The sequence below is a fragment of the Rhea pennata genome, chromosome 27, assembly GCF_028389875.1.
Source record: "Rhea pennata isolate bPtePen1 chromosome 27, bPtePen1.pri, whole genome shotgun sequence".
In the NCBI taxonomy this organism is placed as follows: domain Eukaryota; kingdom Metazoa; phylum Chordata; class Aves; order Rheiformes; family Rheidae; genus Rhea; species Rhea pennata.
The window spans coordinates 5,181,932-5,206,940 of record NC_084689.1 but is presented as its reverse complement, the minus strand read 5'-3'; the positions used below and the strand labels follow the sequence as shown (position 1 = coordinate 5,206,940).

The 25,009-nt window shown below is 51.5% G+C and overlaps 1 protein-coding gene across 3 annotated transcripts in view; it reads left to right on the top strand.

Moving 5' to 3' along the window:
* The first annotated feature begins 14,076 nt into the window (after positions 1-14,076).
* The window catches only part of AP3D1 (adaptor related protein complex 3 subunit delta 1), a 43,888-nt gene continuing 32,955 nt past the window's right edge, over positions 14,077-25,009 (top strand). For all 3 annotated transcript variants that reach the window (XM_062596040.1, XM_062596039.1, XM_062596038.1), the window contains exon 1: positions 14,077-14,304. In XM_062596040.1, coding sequence (XP_062452024.1) covers positions 14,209-14,304 — 96 coding nt within the window. In that variant the 5' untranslated portion in view covers positions 14,077-14,208. The remainder of the gene's footprint in view (positions 14,305-25,009) is intronic.

Here is a 25,009-nt window from a genome sequence, read left to right as displayed (position 1 = left end):
ATGATGATGGTGGTGGCGGGGAGGAGGAGGAGGAGGAAGGGGGGGAGAGGGAGGGGGAGGGGGGAGGCCGGTGCCGGCGGGGGCGCCCGCTCCCCTTCGCCTCCCTCTATTGTCGTTAGCGGCTCGCGGGGCTCTCCAGCGCCGCCGCCATCTTGGGCCGGCGTGAAGCGAGCACAATGAGGAGCCGGGCCGGGCCCGAGCAACGCGCCAGACGCGGGGGGGCGGGGGCGGGCGAGGCCTCGCGCTCCCTCCCCCTGTCCTCAGCTGCCCTCCCCGCCGCGCCGCGCCGCGCGCGCGCCCCCCCGCCCGCCCCGCGCCGCGCGCGCGCGCTGCCAGCAGCGCGCCGGGCTCGGGGCCGCGCGCAGGTGCCGGTGCGCGGTTTGCACAGCGCCCCGACGTGCGGCTGCGACGTGGGGCTCGGGCGCGGCGCGCCGCCGTGACGGCGCCAGGCTCGCGTGTCGCGCACACCGGCGCGAGGGCTGCGCCTTGCGCTGACGTGAAGGTGCCGCTCCGGGACGGCGTAAAGGTTCACGGGTCGCGCCGACAGCAGGGCGCAAGGCTCACGCTCCACCTAGGTGCGGGGTTTGCAACAGCGCGCTGCCCTGAAGATGCGACCCTCGGGGACGCCGCGAGGTTCGCAGGTCACACTGCCATGAGGGTGGCGGGCTTGTGGGCCGCGCACAGGTGAAGGTGCGAATCTTGCACGTTGCGTTGAGAGTGCCAGGCTTGCGTATCGCGCAAGGAGGGGGTTGCAAGATGGGCACAGCCCACATGAGGGTGCGAGACTGGGGTGACAGCACCAGGCTTGCACATCGCACTGAGGTAATGGTGCAAGGCTCGAATGCCATGTTTGATGGTGCAGAGTTTGCACATTGCACTAAAGTAATGGTGCAAGGCTTGCATGCTACATAGGTGATGGTGCAAAGTTTGCACACTGCACTCAGGTAACGGCATAAGGTTTGCCCTCAAAATAAGGCAACAGTGCAAGGCTTGTGCATTAGACATGGGTGATACAGCCCAAGGCTTGCATGCTACAGTGAAGTGATGGTGCAAGGTTTGCACCTTGCACTTGGCTAATGGTGCAAGGCTTATAGCAGCAAACAGCCCAGGCCACACTCCGCAGATTTCCACTTGCCCCTCTTGCCCACTGCAGCCCCCCATATTGCAGAGCGGTGGTTTAGCGCTTGCAAAGTAGCTGCATTTCATTTTGCAAGACCAGTGCCTTTGAAATGGACCACAGGTGGCTTGTGCAAGGTTTCCTTCCTTGTACCCAGATCTCCTTGCACTATTTCTTGGTTCGGTCAGTCTCTTGCTATGGGTGCATTTCCCTTTCTCTTTGCAAAACACAAACCGAGGGCCGCACAGTGGGGTTTGGGATGCAAACATCAGTGTGTGAAGTCTTGTAGGGGCTGCGGTCATCTAAGTCCAAGCAAATATTGCAGCTTTTTTTTTTTCCTCATTATAAATCTATTCCTATTAAATATTGCTAAAGGCACAATACGGGGGAAAAAAAAAAAAAAAAAAAAAAAAAAAACACTTCACCCAGCCTTTCTGGTTAGCTATTTTTAAAAAAGAGCAGACATTGTGCCTTTTGTTCCAAAGCACTTAGGGAAAGCAGAGAGGAAAGAGTTGCTTCCCCCCTGCCTGAAAGCAGCCCCTGCAAGGAAGAAAGGCACCCGGCATCCAGCTCCTTGCAAGCAAAATGCAACCCCGGGGCAAAGCTCTTCAGGGCAAGGACTATGGTGTCCTGTCCTCGTTAATACTTAACAAATAGTCATTCCTTGTTGCCTTTTAAGTGAATAATGGCTCTGTTGGTTCTTGAATTAAGGGAGTTTACTGCTCACCGAATGTGATGACTTGACATTTCTGCTAGCCCCCCCCCCCCCCCCCCCCCCCCCCCGATCGCCTGGGCACGAGCGCGAGTGCACGGAAAACTCGAACCGCCACCTTGCTTTAATGCAACCTCCTCTTTGCTTTGTCTGCATCAAGAAAGCTTTTAATGCCTGGAGGATGGTTAAAATGTAATCCATCGATGCCCTTCTCCAAACATGATGTAATTGTAAAAATAGAATTTAGGCGCTGAGCAGAAAGAGGGGGGGGGCAATAAGGAACCGGCCCAGGAGCCACGTCCCTGCCGCCCTGTGTAGCAGGGTACTAAAACAAACTCGCCCCGACAGCTTTAGTTCTCCTGGGGCATCCCGGTGCTGGAACCTTTCGAGTCTCCGAGCTCGCCCGTAGCCTGGGAGTCGATCTCCCCACCATGACGTGCCTTTTGCAGAAAGAACTGGCCTCAAATCCCCCCCCCCCTTTTTTTTTACTGCATGTTTAAGAGCCTCATCTTAATCTGGCCGGTGCTAAATGCTAAATGCAAAATGCTCCAGGTGCTTCGATTAATCCTCCCGGCTCCCGATTTCCTCGAATCATGTTTTCATCGCTGCTCCCGAGCAGACGGGGAGATTTAAAAATGCAGATGGCTGGAGACAAGCATTAAGCGCAGCTGCCTGCAGTGCTGGTGCTGGCCCCGTCCTTGGTGGCCACCAGCACCCGCCGATTTGGGCCCTTTTTCCCAGAAGATAGCAAGAGCAACACGAGGTTGCGGTGCCGGGCTGCACCCCAGGGGCTCCCGTTTCTGGGGCCCTTTGCTTTTCGGGGGCTCTTTACAGTGCACGCTACCACATCCTGCAAATCAAAGGTTTTTCCTGACCTTGCACCGTGTTTGGACTAAACTCAAGGCAAGGCTCAGGTAGAGCACCCTGCTGCCTGCTCCAGCCGTGGGCAAAGCCACCCTGGCCTAGGCTCCCGTCTGCTCCCTCTGGTCGTGCTCCTCCTCCTCGGGACCGACCAGGCCATGACCTGGGCTTGGGGATCAGCCACCAGACTCCTGGGAAAGGAAGCTGGCCTGGTTGCCAGCTCCATTTCTACCTGGATGGAGACAGGGAAGAGAGCTTAACCAGCCTCCAGGCTAGCAATGCTCAGATGCATGAGGCCAAGCATGGAGGCTGCGGTTCAGCTCAGACAAAGCAGTTCGGCCAAGAGCGGAGAGCTCCAGAGCTGGCACTGGTGGATCTCTGAAGATGTCCATCCAGGCTGGGAGCTGAGAGATACCGTCCTGCGATCCTGCAGGTCTATAGGTGTCCATCAAGGGTGGGGGGGGCTGAGTAATACCATTCTGCATCTCTATAGATGTGCATCAAGGCTGGGAGCTCAGAGATGCCATCAGCATCCTGCATCTCTATAGACATCCAGTGATGGCAAGGAGCTCAGTGATACCATCCTGCGCATCTCTATAGATGTCCATCAAGGCTGGGAGAACAGAGACCCCGTTCTGCATCTCTAAAGACAAGCAGCAATGGCAGAGAGCTCAGCGATAAAATCAGGCCCTGGAGGAACATCTCCCCTTGCAGCTCTCTCAGCCATTCAGTTGCTAATATCCCTTATTGGGGGAAAATCTCGCCTGCTGGGGGAAATCTTGCAGGCTGGGCTCCGGCTGGGGTGCCATGGGGTGCTGGCTGTGCCCAGAAAGCTCAGGGCCATGTAGCTGCTTTCCAGGTTCATCAGGGCAACAGCTATACAGATAATTAATGTAGGAGAAAACGGTGCTGATCCAGGCAGTGACGCTCTCCCGCTTGCTCCAATGCACAATCCTCTGAATTCCCTAATTTTTGCATTGCTGGAAATCAGGACGCAACCACAAACCCGGAGCTCCCGGGACCTGGCACCCTGGCAGGCTACCGCACCCACAGCTCCTCACCCCGGCCCTTCCTCGACTTCCTCCGAATTTGTCCTCCTGGGATCCTTCCGGGGCTTGACACGCTTCTGCTTCACCTTAAATACGTAGCAAACGAAGAGGTGGGTTTGTCAGCGCCTCCCCGTCCCTGGGGGGGCACGTTCCCGCGCGTTCCCGCTCGGCCTGCTGCACCTGCGGCTGCTGCCGGCGGAGCGCTTTCCCCCGGGCAAAAAAACCGCCCGTTCCGTGCGTGCGTTTTGCTAAACGCAGGACGAAACACACCCAGATCGAAAAAGAACAAGACAGCCCAGCAGAAACACAGCTTGGGCGCGCGCCAGCGAGCAGCAGATTCGCGCGCGCTGGGCTGGCGGAGGCGGTGATCCAGCTGCCTGCAGCGCCGAAAACCTGCAATTTTTTTTTTTTTTTCTCCCCCCACCGTCCAGCAGCCTGCTGGTGCCCACGAAACGCCGTGCGGCCCCGGTGCCCCCGTGCGGAAAACGGGGCCGATTGCAAAGCACCGGGAAAACCACAGTCAGAGACGAAGGTCACGGGAAAAGCAAGGGCGGAAGGGAGCTGCTCGAGGCAGCGCTCGGAAGCTCCGCCGAGCTCTACTATTTTAAATGGTTTTCGCTTCGGAGAAGGAGCGTTGTCCATCAAAACAGCCGGCGGTGAAGGGTTCATTTCTGAACATCTCCGGTGGGTGATTTGTAAGTAATTTTCAGCCTGCCAAGCACTGAGCGCGGCGCCCGGTGGCTGAAGGAATAGAGACCCCCCAAAGCATCACGGCTTGTGGTCCCCATGCCGACGGCTGAGCAACGGGCCGTTTGAGGGGGGAGAAGAGCACCCGTTCCGGCGGCAGCGCCCAGCACCTCAGCGCACCGCGGCGCCCGTGCGCCCTGCAGCACCCCTGCACCCCGCGGCACCCGAAAACGCGTTCGCCGCTCAGCGAGCTCGCGCGGCACCCGACGGCCCCGGCGGAGCCGAGCCGGCGGCGGCAGGTCTCAGCGGGGCTGGAGGGGAGGACGATACGTGAACGTGCGTGTGGGCGCTAAGACTCTTCATTTACTTATTTATTTATTTTATTTTGCACCGACTGTTTCTTCTGGACAGCTGCAGGCGCGTGCCAGCTAATAAAACGAGCAACGTGTTCGCCGGCAGCGAAGGGGACGAAGGCTGACGCGGCGGGCGGCGAGGACGAGCCGAGCTCTCCGTCCGCTAAGGCGTCCCCTCCCGCGAGAAACGGCGAAATCCCGTGGGTTGGCTCCGAATCGGTGTCTCCTCGCGGGCCGCAGCCCGAGCGCGTCTTGCTCCCGTTTGCATCCGACTCCCCCCCCCCCCCGCCCCGCGCGCCCCGGCCGGAGCCTGCCGCGGCCCGCGAGGGCGCCGACTCGGAGCCGACGGTTTCCCGATGAGCGTTTCGTGCGTTATTTAACGCCGCCGTTTCTCCACGGCTCGCTGCCTTTTCGCTGAAACCGCTCCGGCCGGTTTCCGGAGGGCCGCCCCGCTCCTCCGCGCTCCCGGCTCGGCCCGGCGCGCGAGCAGCGGCCGCTGGCTCCCTCGTCCAGAACCCCCCTCCGAGCCCCGAGCTGAAATCCCTCGTTCTTTTCCTTCCGTCCTCTTTTCCCCCCTTAAACGGACATACGTGCGCAAAAGCTACACAACCAAGAACATTTGTATAAAGAAAACACTAAATTCATCAAGTCAGCAGTGCTTAAACTGCCCTGACTGCTTCTTAAATAATCAATTCATATTTAATTAGCTTACCACAAAAATTCCATTAAATTTAAATAAATAGACATGGCAGGAGTCCTCCAAGGCACAGCAGGCTTCGTTTAAAGAATTCTCTTTGAGTTCGTTAGGTTGGTCCCTAATCAGCTTGCAGCCAAAGTCCTGGCGTGGCCCGGAGCGGCTCCTGGGCCGCTAAGAAAAAGTAATTGGGGTCGCAAAGGACGTCGGTTTGCGGCCGGTTTAGCGAGCTGAGCCGATTCCCTGAGAAACCAGGCGGGCGGCGGAGCCCGCCGAGGGCGGCCGCTTCCGCCTGGCGGCTCCGAGACGGTTTTTCCGCCTCGGCTCCCCCGCGCCGGGGCAGGATTCGGCCCGCGGGGGCGGCCCGACGGCTGCTGGCCGGCCCGGCGGAAGAGGCAGGACGTTTTGCGGCGCGGACGGACGATTCGTTCCCCGTCTTGCAGAATCGGGCAGCAACGATTTTCCAAAGCCGGTTTTAATTACCCAGGATCCCGCGACCTCTTTGGGGAGTTTCCCCCTTGCTCCGGGCTGGCAGCATCCATCCTTCCCCACGCCGGCGATGCAGCCGGAGGTGCAAGGATCTGCTCTCTGGATGCACGAGTGGCGTTAACGACCCCCACGTTAATGACTCGCAGTGACTTGAGCCTTGCAGGCGTGAGCGTCCCCGGGGCAGGACTGCTCCGGTGTCCCCGCTGCTGCTCTGGGGAAGCCATTCCTGGGATCCTTCTAAGGCGTTTTTAGGACTCACCCATGGAGGGGACGGACCCACCGAGCTACCAGGGGATAATTTTGCTGCATAGACATTGCCAGTTTGGGCAGAGCGGTGAGTGTGACGGAGCGTCAGGAGCAACGCGGGCCTCGGAGGTGCAAATCCGGTCTGTGTCGTGGTTGACGGCACACCAAGACATGGGGAGAGTCGCTCCATCTGCGCACAGGAGGAGCACCGGAGCAGCACTGCCAGAGGCACGGAAAGCACAAAAATCTCGAGAAACTCGGAGCTGGCACCGGATCCCCAGGGGATGCTCCGGCTCGAGATGCCGAGCGGGCGGCATGGGAACCTGCGCACAGGAACCCGGATTTGCTAGGCAACAAGCTGGGAAAAGCAGGAGGAAACCGTCAGCCCGTGACCAGCTCCGAACCACGGCAACGCCGGCAGAGCTACCCGGCTCAGCACATGCAAACCCTGCCGAGGCTCCGGGCGATCTTTGCCCTGGAACGAGCTCAACCTGATTAACCGTTGTTTAGTTTTCAGTTCCAGCGCGCTTCCGTGGGGTGTCCATCCAGCACCCCGCCTGGCCTGCTGCTGGGGAGAGAGGCTGCGCTCCCCAAGCATCCCTCCCCGCCGGCAAATCCTCCATCGTCGGGGCGAGAGTGGAGCGGGAGCAGCGCGAGGTCCTGCTGCGTCCGCTGCTCCGCAGCGGGGCGATGCCGGGGACCCCGAGCCGCCTCTGCTCCCTGCGCAGATCCGGGCAGAGCTGGAAAGGTGTCGGGTACCGCTGGCTCCCGCGGGGAGGAGAGACCGGGCTGAGGCTCTGTTTTACCTCTCCGCCTCGTTTACAGAGTAAATTTGGGGGTTTGGGCAGTGTCAGGGCCAGGCAATTAAGTTAATCTCTGCCTCCGGCACGGCTGGGTGCCCGGCGCTCCGCACGGCAGCTTTGCCCTCGCGGCCGGCGCGGGCTCCGACGAGTGCCACCCCGGCGGGGGTCACCTCGGCCTCGCTGGGGGCCACAGGGTGACAAACCTGGCTGCCACCCCGTGCGTGGGGCTGCGTCGGTCTCCCCGATCCCCCCCTCCACCCCCGCCGCAGCCCCGGCAGGTTCCATCGCCCCTTCCCCAGCACTTGGGCAGGATCGAAGGGATCTCATCCAGCTTTTCCCTTTCTGCTGCGTTCGGGCGGATTAGCGCTGCCGGGAGGAAGGGCTTGGCGGCTGCTGCTCCGCTGCGGGATTATCGCCAGGGCGAGTTACAGGGGCCGGCGGGAAGGGGAGGATGGAAATCTCCCCTCCGCTCCCCTGAAACTCCGCTGGGCTCTTTGCCTCCGGGTTTGGGAGGAGGGAGCCAACATGGGGGGGGGGGGGCGAAACCGCAGAGACCCACTGGAGCGCGGAGGGGATGGGCTTCACGTGGCGAAGGAGGGCAACGGAGACCGCGGCGGCTGCGTCGGGCACCCGCCGGGGACGCGGCAGTGCGGGGCCGAGGGCAGCCGGCCGCAGCCTGCTCTTTCCCCTCCCCCCGGGGGTTTCCTTTGCCATGGAGGGGCAACATGGAGCACGAGCATCAGCTCCCCCTCTCCGTGCCGGCCCTGGGATGCTGCAGTACCTGCATCCCCCCTAAATCCTGCCCTGCAAACCCTGGGGGCGACAGGGCACCCACTTCATCCCAGACTTTTTCTGCCAAGAGTGTAAAAGCTTCGGCTCACGAGAGTGGAGCTGGGACTGCACCAGCTCACTCGGCGGTCACTGCAAGACCAAATTCGGCCTGAGCTCCTCCGTGGCCGGCATCCCGTCCTCCTCCGAAGCCGTCCACTGCGTGCAGCGGGCTTGTGCCTGGTGCCACGTGCAGCTGCCGCCTGGGTTTGCCCAGGGGGCCGCGGAGCCGCCGGAAAGTCCCGGCACAACCCGGCGCCGGGGGAATCCCGGCTCCTGCCTGCCTGCCCGCCCCGCTGGCGATGCTTTCTATCAGCTCTGCTCTGCCAAGGGAGAAACGGCTCCAATTCCCTTCTCGTAGGCACCGCCAGGGCTCGATCTGGCCGGTGCCAGGGCCAGGCGGGTCCCGGGGTCGCCAGGATGGGGTGGAGGGCACCACGAGAATCCCCGCGTCCACGCCACCAGCCTGGCGCCGGAGCCGGTGGGAGGGTCCGGGTGGCTCTTCCCCACCTGGGCTGGGATTGGGGTGGGAAGGGTCCCCAGCAGCCTCCTGCAGCGCCCCGTCTTCCCTCACCTCCTCAATAAATCGCCGCTCTGACGCTAGCGCGGCCCCGCTGCAGCCTTGGCTACGCGGAAGGGCCCCCGTGCCGATGCTCGCGCCACCGGAGCGTGTCCCGCAGGTGGGGCTCGGCTTGCTTTGCCAGCTCCCGCTCCGAAGCGGATGCCTCCTCGGTCCCTGTCTCAGTTTCCCTGTTCCCCTCGCCGGGTTGGGTGAGTCCGCGGGCCAGGCGGGATCCGTGCCGCAGCCTGGCTCGGGCGCTCGCTTTGGAACCAAGGGCGGCTTGGAAAAATCCCCGCCGAGAAACTTTCTCCCTGCAATCTGCCAGCCGCCTCGAAGCGCGCTCTGCACGGCGCTTCCCGCGCAACCGCGCGCCTCTGGAAGGCAGGAGGCGTCCCGCCGGGCGTCTGCGTCGCTGCCGGCTCGCCGCCCCGCGCCGCAGCCTCCGCCGCCTTGCCCTCCCCGCACGGCGGTGTTTCGAAACGAGCCCTTTCCCAGCCAAATCAGCAGAGAAAATTCCTAACGCCCAAAACGCCCTCTGCAAACCGGGATGTCTTCCCACCCTGCTTAACTCAAAGCATAATTTATGGGTTGTGGGGAAAGCTTAGGCATGCTCGCAGCACGGAGCGGCTCTTCCACCCGGCTCGGCTGCGTTCCCAGAGGTTTTCCCTCCAGAGCCTCATTCCAATCCAGAGACACTCCAAAAAACTGCCGGGAGCCAGGGCGCTCCGGCTGGCACCTCCTCGCCACGCTCCTCGCTCGCAGCCGGAGCGCTCGCGGCTGCCTCGTGGCTCTTCTGCCCTTCTCGTCCCCTCGTCTCCAGCTCTTCCTCCCGAGGCCCCCGGCCGGCCGCCCCTCGTGCCGGCCACGCCTGGCCAAGGACGTGAGGGCCGGGAAGGGCCGGGAAGGGCGCCGGCGCTCGGAGGGTGATATTCAATCCTGCCTCGGAGCCGGTTACTCCGGTCGCATGATTTTGAGACGGAGCGAGGAAGCAGCGGGGCGCCCAAGGGGAGCGGCTGGTCCCAAAACGGGGCGCTCGCTGCCCCGAGCCATGCCCCTCACGTGGGTCCCACATCACTCGAACATGGGACACCCGTGACCTTAACATGAGGCACCCATCCAACTCCCCAACCTGTCTATCTAACCCCCCAACACAGGGCACCCATCACCCCTGAAACATGTGACACCTATCACCCTAACCTGGGGCACCCACCATCCTTCAACATGCGGCACCCATCACCTTATGATGGAGCACCTATCACCCCCCCAACATGGGGCACCCATCACCCCCTAACACAGGGCTCTCATCACTCTAACATGGAGCACCCATCACCCCCAATGTGGAGCACCCATCACCCCCACATGGGGCACCCATCACCCCCACCCCAACACAGGGCACCCATCACCCCAACATGTGGCACCTATCATCCCCCAACATAGGGCACCCATCACCCCCTAACACAGGGCTCTCATCACTCTAACATGAAGTACCCATCACCCCCAACATGGGGCACCCATCACCCCAACACAGGGCACCCATCACCCCCACCCCAGCATGGGGCACCCATCACCCCCAACACGGGGCACCTACCAACCCCCAGCATGGGGCACCCCTCCCTGCCACCCCTACTTGGGGCACCCATCACCCCCAACACGGGGCACCCATCACCTCCAGCATGGGGCACCCACCACCCCCACCCCAACATGGGGCACCCCCCACTGCCACCCCTACTTGGGGCACCCATCACCCCACCCCTACTCTCCCGCCGCCCTCCGCCGGGGCCGGGCCGGGCGCCGCGCTCCTTCCCGCGCGCCCCTCCGCGGCCCGCGCCGGCGGCGCCATCTGGCGGGCGGCGGCGGCACCGCGCCGGCGGCCCGGGGGGCCGAAGCCGGGGGGCGGCGGAGCCGAAAGGCGAGAGGGCGGCGGGGCGCTGCCGCCTTTGCCTTTCTCCTGCCTCCTCGCGCCCGTGCGGGACGCCCCGGGGCGGAGGCGCCGAGCGCGGGCAGAGCAGCTCCCCGCTCCCCGCGCCGCCTCCGCGCCGCGGCTCCTCCGGAGGGCATCGCCGCGGCGGGCGGCAGCCTGGGCAAAGCCGGCGCCCGGCAGTCGCAGGCGGCGCCTCAGCCCCGCTCCCCGCAGCCCCCGGCCGCCCAGGGCCCCATCTTGGGGACCCTAAACCCTCCCCGAAGCCTGAGCTTTGCCATGCTCAGCACCCCGGAGCCCCTTCGGGAAGCATCCGCCTCCAAGCGCCACCACCCCGCGTCACCGCACGGCCGCCCGCCCGCCGCGTTAAGGCCGCGTGCCGCCCTTTCGCCGTCCGCTTTATGGAGCGACCTGCTTCTGTCCGGACGAACGTTGATGTGACACGCACTGGGATTGACAAAGCGGGACCTGGTGCCCCAAAGCGCCAATGGTGCCCAAACCGCTCGAGCACGTTCCCTTCCTCGGGTACTGGGTACAACCGCACGGGAATAGCCTGCACAGATAGAAACGTCTCCACGGGAAACCAGGGAAAGGGCCGCGTTTACGGCACGTTTGCCGGGTGCCTGCACGGGAGAAGAGACCAGGGACGCAGCGGGCGTAGGTGCTGTTTCTGGCACAGATTAGGAGCGTTGGGATTTAGGAGCATTTTCACGGAGCGCTGCAGGTTAGCGGAGCCGTAGGTACCTGGCACCGAGAGGCATCACGCCCTCAAAGATGGTTGGTCCCGTCCTGTCTCGTGTCAAACCACCATCCAGCTGGCAGGAGCACGCTATCCGGGAGCAGGTTTTTAGCAAAGAGCCATGCTGCGGGTATTTTCCCACAGGGTACATCAAAGGAGGTCAGACCACGATTTGGCAGAGTGCCAAAGACGTAACTTAAGCAAGGACGTAACTTAAGCAAGAGAATATCCCGACTGCCTATAGCAGATTTGCCTATGGAGTTTAAGTGATTCGTGTGCTTAAGTGTTTTTTTGGACCAGAGCCTGAACGCAGCTTTTGTAGAAAATCACAGTTTTGACCTTCGCGTTTTAACAGTGCTGCTTTCACGGTCCTTCTCCCGAGATCGGTTCACACAAAGATATCAATTAACATAATGAACAGCAGAGTATCGGTTAGTTTTGACGAAAGTCTGGACAGCAAAACGCATGGAGCTGCTCTGAACAGCCACGGAAGAGGAAACTGTGCAAGAAAGGGAGAGAAAATTCACAGAAATGTTGTCTAATAGCCCCTTCTAGGGGAAGAACAGGGTCAGGGCCTGAATTTAGTTTAGCTCCGTCTCTGCCAGAAATGTAATGGTCAAGCTTGTGCTTTCCTCCACTAAATACTAGGATTCATGAGCCATTAACTAAAGCTTTTCCATAGTGTTAAAAGTGCAAAATTTACCGTTGTATTGCTGGCTACTGCATTGCAAATAGGCGGAGAGTGTTGTAGGGACAGATACAGCTGCTCACGGGAAAGTTTCTTCCCAGAGGAAGCCTGCTGTGAAATTACAGCAGCACAAACAGAAGGTGGCGGTATTTATTAAAAAAGAAAAATAAAAATCAGAGCTGCAACCGCCTTATGGAGGCAAAAAAATGTGGCGTTTCTAGGGTCTTTAGAAATTATCGAAGGCAATGATTATGGTTAGAGCCAGGGTCTTAATTGAGGATGATCACAAGGGAGTTTCATGTTCTCCATGGTTTGGAGGAAGGCGACTCAACATTATTACTGGCCCATTTTTTTTAAGAAAAAGAGGCTGAACCAACTTGAACCATCAATGGAACGTCTGTACCAGGAACAAAAATCCTTGGAATCTCAGTTTGAGGATATCAAATTGTAGGTGGAAATTCACCTCCCAGTAGCTTGGTCCCCAACATCTCGATTTCGGTGGTGTGAAAGCTCTACTGCAGATGTGTATCTGACGGTGTGACTGCATGTGGGGTCCGGGCTCTGAGCCAGGAAAGATCTGAATCAAAAATAGTGCTTTTTTCAAGGTTTACAGGATAGTCTCACAGCGAGCAGCGTTGGCACCACTGTGGAGACAGAAAGCCGGTGGCAGGGGAAAGCACCAGCGGCGGTGGGCAGGGCAGGGCAGCACCTGCTCAACCTGCCGCGTCCTGCGAGGAACCCCGCGTCCTGGCTGCGCCCTGAGGACTCCTAAGGCAAGAGCGTAACTCCTACCATTTTTTTTTCCTTGAAAAGGGAAACGTTAGTGGGTAAAAACCGAGATATGTAGCCATTTCTGAACAAAACAAAAACCAAACCCATGGGCTCCTTTCTTTTTGATGGTCCAACAAAAACAAGCCGTAGGTCAAAAGTTGAAACTAGAAGACAAGGAAGAAAAACATTTTAAACAAACAGAAATTGTTTCCCTTCTCCTGCCATAACGAAGCTCAAAAGGACAAGCAGATCTTTGCAAGGTCACTGTTTTTTGCTTGCAAGTTCCTTTCTGTTTATTCCTCTCTTTCCACAAATACCAGAATCTCTTTCTGAAGGCAAAAGGTAGAAGAACGGCTCTTCTGCATTTTCTCTTCTCTCTCATCCAGAGCACCACCCACCTGCAATAAGACACTTCATCTTCCGGGCAGACTTGCGTGCGTGGATGATGCAGGTAGTGATCAGGCGGGTAGATGGCTGCCTGGTAGCAGGAGTGTTGGTCCCACAGTGGAAGTTTTTTGGTGCCTGCAATCGGATATTCGGTGTTTCGGTAACTTAAAACAAATCTGCACTGCTCTGGGGGTGTGCCTGGTGGAACTGCTACCTGCCCGGTGGCCGGTGCAGCACGCAGGCCCCGTGCCACCCGCCAGGCTCCCGTGCCCGCCAGCTCTGCATCCTTCACCCGGACGAGCACACTTTGACCACATCGGGGTTTTTCACTTCGGGAAACGACCTATTGTGTTTCTTAGGCTGCGAAAGGTGACATGAATGATGAGCGACTACAGGTGGTTATTGAGGTTCTCGCGTGATGCCCCTGGGGGTGGTACCTGGTGTCTGTGGGCTGTGACTGAGCCCGGGAGTGACACTCCGAAGCCTGCATTTATCAGCTGTGCAGCTTGCAAAAACGGAGGGGAAGGGAGGAAAGGCAGGGGAGCGGGGGACCGCCTCCCGCGGCCCCGCCTGCCGGGGCAGCGGGCTGCTGCCCCCGTGCGCACCCCGCGCGGGCCGCCGCGGCGGAGCCCGGCCCGGCCCGGCCCGGCCCGGCCCCGCCGGACGCGCCCCGCCACGTGGTGCCTCCCGGGCCGCCTCGGGCCGCGCGCGGGGGAGGGGGCGGAGCCGCCGCGGGGGAGGGGGGGCGGAGCCTCGGGGGCGGAGCCTCGGGGGGCGGAGCCGCTGCGGGGGCGGGGTTTACGCGGCGGAGTTAGCGGTAGCGGTGACGCGGCTTTCGCGGCAGACCGCGCGGGCAGGCGGGGGGAGTGGGCGGGGCCGGCGCGGGTGGGCGGGCCGTAGCGCGGCGTGGGCGGGGCTAGCGAGAGGCAGGGCGGACGGGGTGGGGCGGGGCCAGACGGGGGCGGGGCCTAGCCCTCAGCTGACCGGCCGCCATTTTGTCAGGCGCTTGGAGGCCGAGCGGAGTGTGGGGCTGGGGCTCGCGGCCGCCGGGGCGCTGCGTGTCTATAGCCGCTCCGCGCCGCGCCGCGCCGGGGGCGAGCGCCGCCCGCGCCCCGCCGCCGCCGCCGCCGCTTGCTCCTCCCCCCCCACCCCTACCCCCCCACCCCCCGTGATGTGAGCGGTCCGGGCCCGCTGGACTCACCAGGCTCTAGCGGTAGCAGGAGCCGCCGCGGCGCCCCCGGCTGGGCCCAGCCCCTCAGCCCCGAGCGTAGGCCCGCGGCCCGGCGCGGCGCGGCCTCGCCGCCATGGCGCTGAAGATGGTGAAGGGCAGCATCGACCGCATGTTTGACAAGAACCTGCAGGACCTGGTGCGCGGCATCCGCAACCACAAGGAGGACGAGGTGAGCGGCCCGCGGGGCTGCGGGCCCCCCGCTGCTGGCGGCGGGGCCGGCACCGCTTGCCTGGGTCTGTCCCCGGGGCCGGCCGGTCCCCCTCCCCCCCCCCCCCCACCGCGGGGCTCGGCTGTCACCCCGGGCCCCTGCCAGCCCTCCTGTCAGGTCCTCCCTTTCCGGGGGGTTTGGGGGAGAGGGAGGGTGCCTCGGCCCCGCCGCACCCAGCGGAGGCTCGGTTAGGCCCAGGCCAGCCGTGTGGCTCCCCCTCCCCGGGAAGGGGATGTTGTTGTGGGGAAAGTGCGAGCAGGAATCAAAACGAGGAAGATGAGACTGGGCTGTAGGCCAAAAAGGAAAGCTTGTGGGAGAACAAGAGGGCAGTGGGGGAGCAATGAGTTGAAAGAGGATAAGGGAGGGTGACACTTTGTATTTACTTTCCTATTTATTGTATTATTGTGCTGTTGAGATCATTGATATATCTAATAAAGGAATTCCTGACTTCCTGCACTATAGTAATCAATGGTATATAAAGCTGAGTTCAGACACAATTCAGCTTTGAAATTATTCTTCTTATGTACCTTCTAACTGAAACATTTTCTACATTTGTAGGCTTATGTAGATAGGAAATAGTGGGATGTATTGGCCTGTTACTTGGTTTGCATTAAAGACACATTATTAGGAAATTAGTAGAGGTCAAATAATTAGTCATCAAGATCATGTTATATGAGACTTTCCATGTTGAGTTTGAAGTGTCATGTGTTATTATGAAAGTAATGACGCTAAGGATATGATTTGTGTTCATCTACAAGTAAGTGGTCATGGCCTTAGAAGCTCTTATGACTTGTCTGACAGTTATCTCTTAGTTATTTCTAACTAGTTATCCTAAATCTTTATTCTTTGCTGCTGGCACTGTTGAGCTGAAATGTAACACACCTTCCAAAAAAACCACTCGTTTTTTCACATGACTTTTAAGCAGACCATTGTGTATGCTGTAGGATGTAATTTGTGTTATTAGTGATGGTACCTGTGAAACTATTTAATTTTTTTATTTGATTGTATCAATGAGTGTTGATTTGGAAGTAGGGGAAGATAGTACTGCTGTGAAGTGTGCAGGCACCCTGCAAAAAATGGGAAGCTACATGGAGGAATGGAAACAGTATTTTTTAAGCCACGTGAGGTAATACTTAAGAATGTTTGTGTGGACATGTGCAGTGTTTAACTGTGCTGTTGTAATTTTAAGCTGTTTTTGTTGTACTCAGAGCTGAAACAGCTAATCAATAAACAGTTCTGTTGGGCACTTTTCCGTAGCATGTTTAGGCCCAGTTTGTGTGGTACACTGCTTTTAGTAAATATGCCTTATTTCTTTTGTGCATAGGACAGAAAATGTTTATTCTACTGTCAAAGCTCTGAGGATCCCTCTGTGTAGGTCCAGGCCTTTGTGGCCCCCATCCTCTGAGGAGGATTGAGTGCATTGTTCTCATTTATAAGATAATTTTGTGGCAAATAGCTCATTTTCCAGGACTTCATATATTCTGAAGATAAAGAGTATGAATGCTGTTACGCACCGTCAGGCTTAACAAACTACTGTGCGTCATGAGCCATACTAAGTGTTTGTTCTTAGCCTATGACAAAATTTAATTAAAATGTTTTGGTTTTAATTTCCTTTGTTTGGCATTAAGAACTATATCACAAGTAACTTTTTTCATAATGTTAGAAAAATATGTACAAACATAAGGTCAAAGCAAATGTGTTCTCCCCTTTCTGCAAGTCGGAGGCTGATGTTGTCGGTTGCATTCGTTGAAGGGTAATATGGTAGCATTTTAAATGGTGGTAGCTCTTTAGTTTGAATTTAAATCTTGACATTTTAAAATAGATAGTTAAGTAGCAACAGTTCTTTAAATCCTCATGTGCACAGCAGAAGTTAAAAGTCAAACTTAAGTATGCGTTCAGCTGATCAATTGAACTGGCACTGATAACGTTTTGTCTTAGGTAGCACAGTTGTCTTTGGAATCCTTCAAAGATTTTGTTTAATTATATAAAGTGACTGCAAACATCTAAGAACTGTTCCTTTCTCTACCTCAGCTAGTGAAAGAGGACTGGAAATCTTCTGTTATTAAGATATTAGGCATTGATTTATTGTTTCCCTGTGAATGTTCATGAACACTAGTTTTCAGGTGATACTGCAAAATCAGGGTAGTATTTTAGAGGAAGTAGCTGCAAGAATTCTTCCTCCTTTTCCTACACTGCTTCCATTGTTCCTTTTATCTACCCAGTGTTACTCAAATAGAGTGTAGCTGTTTGACTGACTTCTGGGTGTCTCAAGTGTCTAAACTTAAGATACGGATTTTGATTATTTCAGAAGAGCAAATTTGTTGTGAACAAACTGCAACGTGCTTTGGTGGCAAGGATATTAACTCCTGGATATCAGTGAGAATTACTGCATGAAAGAGATGCATCTGAAAAGAGAGTGCTGTGGTTGTTAAATAAAAATGAAAAAAACGGAGGTATATGAGTATTGTTTTGACCTTTTTATTTTAAGTTATGCTTTTTACAGAATGCTAATTCCTGTTGTGTATGTTGGTTCTTGCCTTCTCAAAATTAAAATCATCACGTGGAAATTCCACTATCATCTTTTTTTTTCCCCTCATCTATCTGGACAGTCTCTCCTGGTAGATAGGAGAGAGTCAAATTTATTCCTTTCCAGTTCTTGAATATGACAGTTCTCTGTTCTGCTATAGGTGCTATCACAGGCTACTGTATCTTGTATTTCATTAAACTGGTGACTTCATTCCACTGACACATCAAGGATGTATTCGTAGGGAAGGATATGCCAAATGGTTGTCACCTAGGTTTATGTGTAGATTTTTCAAATACAGCCTTTCGGTAGACCAACTACATTTTTCCTTGATGGTGATATATTAATCTTGTGTTGTTGAGGCTACCAACTCTAAGAGTGTCCTCAGCTCAGAGGAACTGAGGGTACTGGAGGGCTACTGGCACATCAGCTAACATCCTTGCTGTAAAGTGCTTAATTACTTGTCAGACAACTCTCATTTTAGTTTCTGATCTGTAGCCAAAGCTGACCCATTTATTTTGAGTTTAAAATGCAAACTGAAGTGATGGTGTGCTGTATGGATGGGAGGGAGGCAAGGGGTGACACCTGAGTTAACTTAGTCATTTTTCAGTGTAGACATACTCCAATCTCCCAGGAAAATTTGGAGTTCCATCATTCTACTGTAAAGTAAGCACTAGTGTGAAGGGAGCGGGGAAGCACGTCAGCATTAGGTCTTTTCCTAATTTAACATGTTATGTTTACTTTCAATACTCTACATAGATGCTTTAATCGCTGCGGTGTTTCCTGGTGCCAGTTCAAATTTCCAGGGAAAGCCAAACTTGCAAAAAAGACTTGAGATATTTTATTCCATTCTCCCTTAACCTTTTCTCTAACCTCTCTCATTCTTCTGGAAAATTAATTCTTTTAGTAGTGAAAGCAATGAGTCTTTCATCTGTTATTAGGTGCTTATGTATCCTGTGGAATAAGCTCTCCCAGTTCTGCTTAAGTTTTTTGGATGCACATCTGTATAAAGGGAGGAGTGATTTGTACTATGTGATGATAGAAGTATAATGGATTCTTTTGCTAGATACTCCCAACTAGGAAGTGATTTGTGTTTAGGGATGTTCTCTTGAACTTGAAATACGTGGAAAGATAATTCTTTGGCAGTTTGGCTGCTGCACAGTCTTCTGTATTTGCGTTTAACAAGCTTATTCTACCCAAGAAGAAAAATACTGTAGGATGCTAAGGTGAGAGGCACATTTACAAAGCTGACATGGTAAAGTAATAGATCACCACTAATTTAACATCTCCATTTCTATCCTGCTCAGACCGTATTCGTGTGTTTCAAGTGCCTTTGATTTATTGGAGGATGCTTCAGGAGAGAGGGAGGGGAATAATCATAATAAAAAATCCAGCACAAAATGTCTGTCTCACAACTTGATAGAATTGTGTCCCTTTTCTTTCAGAGAATCTGCTTCTTGAGTGCCAGGATTAGTAATTTACATTCCTTGTAGTTGATACTTTAAGGAAAGGCATATTTAAAAAAAAAAAAAAAAAAACTCGCATTCTCTTTTGTATGTAACATTTAATAAGTATCTCATTGCTGATTTATATTTAAGAAGTTGTTTTGTATGTGACCTCTCTGAGAAACAAATCTGAGGCGAGAAAGGAACAATCGGTGTTTCTGGCTGGAAAAAACTTAACTTCAGCTGATAAGACAAGAATAAAGCAGGGGCACAATGAGGTCTTCCATGCAGTGTGCTGGGAAATGTACATTTAAGTACTCAAAAAGACTAGACTTACCAAACTGGCAGTAGATTTCTGCTTTTTAGTGACTGTTATTTAAGAACAATGGAGTTGTATTACTGAAAAAAGGCCCCTTTTTGCTGAATAAAGGGCTGTTGCAATCAAATGCAGATAGCTAATTTTTCAGGTAAAATCGTGATATAAGACGTTTTGAGGAATCTTTTAAAATTATGAGTCTTTCATGCGTAGCCTGTTATCAGCCAGACTTAAGATCATCTGCTGCTGCAATCTTTTGACTTAGCCTCTAACTGCGGTTGCAATATAGGTATCTAATAGTAAAGGATACGGAGCGCAATGTCATAGGGGAATTCTGAGGAATACTAAAGTTTGTTGGCGCAGAAGACTGGAAAACAGCCCAACTGATAGGCGCTGTGCAGTTCTTTGACGGACAGTTGTTGCACGCGACAAGCTGAGGCTTGATCGCTTGCTGCTTGCCCTATGTGTGTGAATGCCTTTGAAGGGAGCTCATTATTCCACCCGCTTTTGAGTGGATCTGGAGTTGCTGTTGTTAATTCTTTGAGTATCTGAACCGCTGGAAAAGGCAAAGTCAGAAATAGAAACAATACACAAAGGAAGGTTTGGTAAGGACCTTAACTAATCAATAAAGAAGCAGGCTGATCACGGCCTCCAAGGTAGCAAGGACAAGTGTTACAGTGTCCTTGCCTTAGTTCCTGTGTCATAGAAAATACAGGTTCTGGAGCCTTGTAACAAAAGGAATGAAGTGAGCTTTTCCTTGTATAATTACAAGCAGAGAGCAGCTTAGGCTTTGCATTACGGCTGGCTTTCATTAGCATCTTGCTTTCTCCTCTGTTAAATATTACTTAATTGGCTGTGGCATAAGTGGGGCTACTGACTTTGTTCCCAATCCAGAGCCTTTTGTAGCTGTCTCTTCTGAGGGTTTGAAACTTTCTAGGAGGATCACATTCTCATATGCGTAAATACAAATTTGACCTAGACAGGTGCAGAGGGGAGGAAGAATATTCTTCTTCTTCATCCTAAGAAAAGGAATGGTCATGTGCAATGTGAAGTCCAAGGAAGAACTACCAAAAAAGTCAAATAAGAATGAAGATACTAACTAATCTTCTCTACTGTGGTAGTCTCTGAGAGCTATATATATATATATATATATATATATATATATGTATTTTTTAATGCAGCCACCTTTGTCCCTGTGTTGAAAATGAGTCTTTGATCTCTTTTCTGATCTCTTCTGGGGTGATAAATGTCCACAGGCTTTACTGAAAAACCTCTTCCTCTACAATGCAGCTCAGTAAATGTTTTTGGTGTACAAAGATTACCTTTGGTTTGTTTGTCTAGAAGCTCTTTGATAGTGTGTCACGTTTCTGATGTGATGCAGCGAGTAGCAAGAGAGGCATTAAACTCTGTGCATCAAAAAAGTCCGAGTCATGGGATCGGGTATAAAGAAGTATTTGTGTTCCTTAGCTTATTAAAAAAACCCTGAGTGTTCCTACTGAAAAACTGAAGGTCTTTCATGATCTGAAGCAGTCTGGTTAAATCCAGGAAGATGCAGAAAATAACATGGTTAGTGGTGGTATTAGTAGCTCTTAAAAGTGGTTACGTGTTTTTTTTTAATTAGAAGCATAGATTCAAAATAACAGAACATCTGTGAAGCCTGTTGAATGCTCAAGTGTAACCGGCCGTGGAAAGATATTTGGGACATACCATCTTACCTTCCAAGTCATTGGTCAGTAGGCTGGTGGAACTATTAGCTTGTAGGCCACGTAGTTGAGTGCTGTTGTGTGTATTATTTTTTTTTTTCTTTGTAACATTAACAAATGCATCTCAGTGAAAACTAACAGGTTTGAACATCTAGGTTAAGGTTTAAAAAGTTAGATGTGAGTGTGTTGAAACTTCCTTCAAGTAGGCTAGTAAATCTACCATGGCAGATTTAGGCCTGAATAAAATAGAACACTTTTAGCTGCATCAGTGTGTGACTAAATTTCACTACTGTGAATAATAGAGTTTTGAGTGACCTGTACAATTTTACAGCAGGAAGCAGGTAAACAAATTTACTTACAAAAAACTTTTACTGCATTTGAGAAGTCTGTGATGGCCATGAGCCATCTTTCTGTTCACTGTCGTCTTAGCTTTCCATCACTTAATGCAAAAGCTATGAGAAGTTTCTATTACAATGTTACTTTTTTCTAATATTTTCAATGCTGTGTTTCTATATAATATTAATCCATAATATTTCAAACTTATTGTTCTAGGTGACCCTGCTGAGGAGGGAGGTTGGACTAGATGGTCTCCGGAGGTCCCTTCCAACCTCACTGATTCTATGATTCTGTGATTGTTGGCATTTGCCTCTGAACTGATTCTTGTCATTTGAATCTCTTAAGACGGTAGATCCTTTGGTTTCTTAGAAGGAAGTGACTGCTTCCTACATAGACAACAAATCACCTATTACTTGTATCAAAGCCTGAAATGCTACACAGGAATATGGCTGGAACTAATGAATTTAAAAATCAGTTATATAAGTAATTGTATGGCTTTTTGCTGAGTAACGTACAAGTTTTTATTACATGTTGTAATTTGCTGGGACAGGCATTTTTATCTGCTGCTTGTGTGTATTGATGTCTGCTGAGGTATGATTTAGACAGCATAAGCTCCCAAGGATTATCTTAATTGCTATGCAATTAAATTAACAAATACTGTGATCAAATTGGAGGCACATTTGTATTGAGAGACATCTCATCTCGAAAGTCTTACTGATCATGAATGTTTACTGATTTATGTTTATGCTTTGAGTTTTGCTGTGTAATACTCACTTATTTGTTGGCATCTCAGAGTAGCCCCTGTGGGTGGACAGTGCAGGAGAACTTGTTTGTCTGTGCTCCAGGCTCCAGTATAGATGCTCTTTTGTGTAAAATGTTTCAATCAACTTTGGCTAAACTGCAAAAAAGATGCTCTCAGAGGCAGACTGACAGAATACTCCTGCGTTTACAAAGAAAATCCAGTTGATTTTGCAGTGCCTAATGTTTCTAAAGACAGCATAATCCTGTGGATACGTGTGTTGCTCTTGGTTCTGTTTCTGACTTGCTGTGGCTGTAGACAACTCTACATCTGTCATCCCTCCACCCCATCTAATCCTTCTATATTACTTACTTGTTCTGAAGATCGTATCTGTTTCTATAGTGCCTTATGGTATTGTGACCCTGATCTTTGTTTGTAATTGCTTGATATGGCTCTAAAACAGATACGTTAATTGCTTAGCATCTGTCTGAATTTTAAAATAAAGTTCGATGTTTTTTTTTTTATTGGTTTGTGAATCAGTTTAGGATAGACGGGAGCATAATTCCAAGTTTCAGTTGGTATGTATAACTTCAGATGTAATTTTTTTTTTAAAAAAAGATATATGTAAAAAATACAACTTTTCATTTGTCCATCAATATTGTTTGACTAGGGAGTCTTGCTCTCTAGCTTTGGTCGTACTAGCAAAGAGAGTAGCAGATAATACACCATATTACTAATAAATAATAGAGAAGATGACTACTGCAAAATGAAATGGCAAAGGTTGACATTCAAGTCTCCAGTATTTGTCACTGATGAGAACAGTATGTTGGCCTAGGATTTTGAAACCATCTCCAAGATGTGTGAGTAAATCCCTGGAAAGCCAAGTAATAAAGGCAAACTAAAACTTGTTGAAACATGCATAGTAATATTTATTAACAACTGAGCAAAAGATAAGCTTGGCTTTTTTAAAATAACACCTTTCAAGTTTTAACGTGTTTTCTGAGCTCTTTATTGCATTTCAGTAGCTTTTGCATCACTTTATTTTGGCTGCTGAGAACCTGCACAGCTTCCTGATTACTGTTTTCATTCTGTTATTTACTTTGGTTAGTTCATGGTTTTAGTGAGGTAAATTTTAAGATAGTATTTTGGATTCTGTGTCTTGGAATTCTGTTGTAATATTTTAACTATACATGACTGAAGTTCACATCCAATTTGCTTACCTCTGATACTCTCCTGTTTTGATCTGTCACGTGAATTGAAAATAGTATTTTGCATTTTTAATGCTCTCAGCCATTACTTCAGTTGATGTATTTGGTGCTGTCATGCCGTGGTACTTATGTTTCACGTGTTGTAGTCAGTTTATTGGTATGTTTTTTTTTTTTTTTTTTTTTTTTTTTTTTTTTTTTTTTTTTTTTTTTTTTTTACTAGTTCAGTAGTGTTTCTTAGTGCCAAGTAATGCTTTGGGGATGTTTGAAAGAAACTAGGCACATGATAAGTGTTTCTTTGCAGCCTTCTTCTGGAAGTTACCAGGTAACGGATGATCTTTGCTGTGCTGGTAACAGTTATCTTCTGCCTGAAGCATGAAACAGTTTGCAGGTTGTTTTGCCTCCGCGAGGTGTGTGTGTGTGATGTCAGCTCTCCTAACACTGTGTGAAGTGCTGTGGTCGTGTCACGCGGCTTGCATCCCACTCATAGTGTTTCTTAAGATTACCAAATAAAGGGAATGGATATTGCTTAAGGTTATCGAATAAAGGGAGCGGTTGTTGCTGGTTTCCTGGGAATTAGCGCAGTAGGCGTTTCGCTTTCGTGTGAGATCGTCACGTGCCTGCACTCAAGGTGAATTCATTGAGTTTAAGTATGTCTCTCCATGTTCTTAAAAAAAAACTCATAAATCCTACAATGTTTAAAACAAATGCCATGTTCTGTACTTCAATTCTCTTTCTGTTCTTTCTTACTTCAAATTTTGTTTTTACAGTGATAGTTACGCATTTGTTTTAGGCCATGCCTTATTCCTTGTAGCATTCACTGTAATCATCTCCTTAAAAGTGCGTATTTAACCCTGAAAGTGGTGGTCTCTGGCGTTTTGTTTTAACTGGGGCGGAAACACTTTGCTGTTTCAGTAAGTGACAAGTGAAAAATCTCAAAAATAATCAATTTGTGGCAAATGCTGTGGATTGAGGTTGGATCCTGGTAAGGACTCAGTATAGTTTTCTTTTTTTCTTTTTTTTTGCCTTTGATTTGCTAGACTAATCTTAAGAAGTACAAATATGAGTTCGTTTTCTGTTGTCTTCAGATAACTGGAATGTGGCTCAGATGAGGGTGCAACTTCTTTAAGATAATTGAAAATGGATAGCTTTCATGATTAAATTTAATGTAAAGATACTACAGTGCTATTGATTCTAATTACTGTCTCTCTATCTCCTGTGAAATACTAAGCTTTGAACGCAGATACAGCATAAAGGATCGCATTTCCTAGGCATCTAATTATTTTTCAGTTAGATTAGCAGGTTTTTCCCCCAAATTTGTTCTTCTATTGCTTGACAAACAACATCTTAATCTTTTGTGAAACTCCCTGAAATACTCTCTGAAATAGTGAATCCCAAATTCTCTGTAGGCTGGAGGTTGGAATAAAGTTTTGGTGCTTTTCCAAAGCTAATCCAGAAACCATGGCTTGTGGGAAGCTGAAAAGCTGGAGAATGAAATCTTATAAACTGAAATTTTGGCTTCCGACCATGACCCACTTTTCCCTCTGCTCTTAGTTTCAACGGGCTTACGTCTTATTTTCATTCTTAGTACCTCCACTCTTACTTCAGCCATTCACATTAGTTTAAATACACATATTTTCTGGGTGAGGTCTTGGAACTCTTGAAAAATTCAGACCTGTTTTTAAAATCACTGTGTATGTTTTGAAAACAGATAAAATGCTTATCAGAGCTGTTTGGTGAAATACTTAACTGCCATTGCACTTGGTGGAATACATTATGACTTTGTGCTGTATTCACAGCTTTGCTGTGTAATTAATGCATTCATCTGCATGCTTAATTTGGGTTTTAGCTATGCTGCTATGAATGCGTTTCTGTAATCTTTCTCCTTCCGAGCAATATGTGAGAGAAAACAGTCACTGAAGTGGTTGCTATAGCATTTGACTTAAGGAGCCTTTTCCAATGAGTTGAGAAAGGCTCCTTTTCCGCTTGGCATACTAGCAAGAATGAAAGATTTCTTCCTCCCCTTGACACTTTTCCTTGTGTTTATCATATGCTTTTGGCTGGATTGCTGCAGTTCTGATAATGGTCTTTTGCTTAATAGCTCTGCTTGTTCTTAACTACAGTAGATATGAAAGGGTTCCTTATAATTGCTTCGTTTGCTGAAAGCAATCTGGGAGTGTCTGAAGATCTGTAAATATTGTGACTTAAGTGTTCCTCGGTTGACTGGCCAAAACTGACTAGTCCTGTCTTGGAGGGCTTCAGGTCAGACTGTCGTAGAATCATTACGGTACAAAATTGTTATGAAATTTATAGGTATTATAGTCAATACTGGGGGAATAAATGAGCTCGGAAGTGTTTACCTTTTGCATTCCTTTTCCTTTCTGTTACTTGCTGTTCC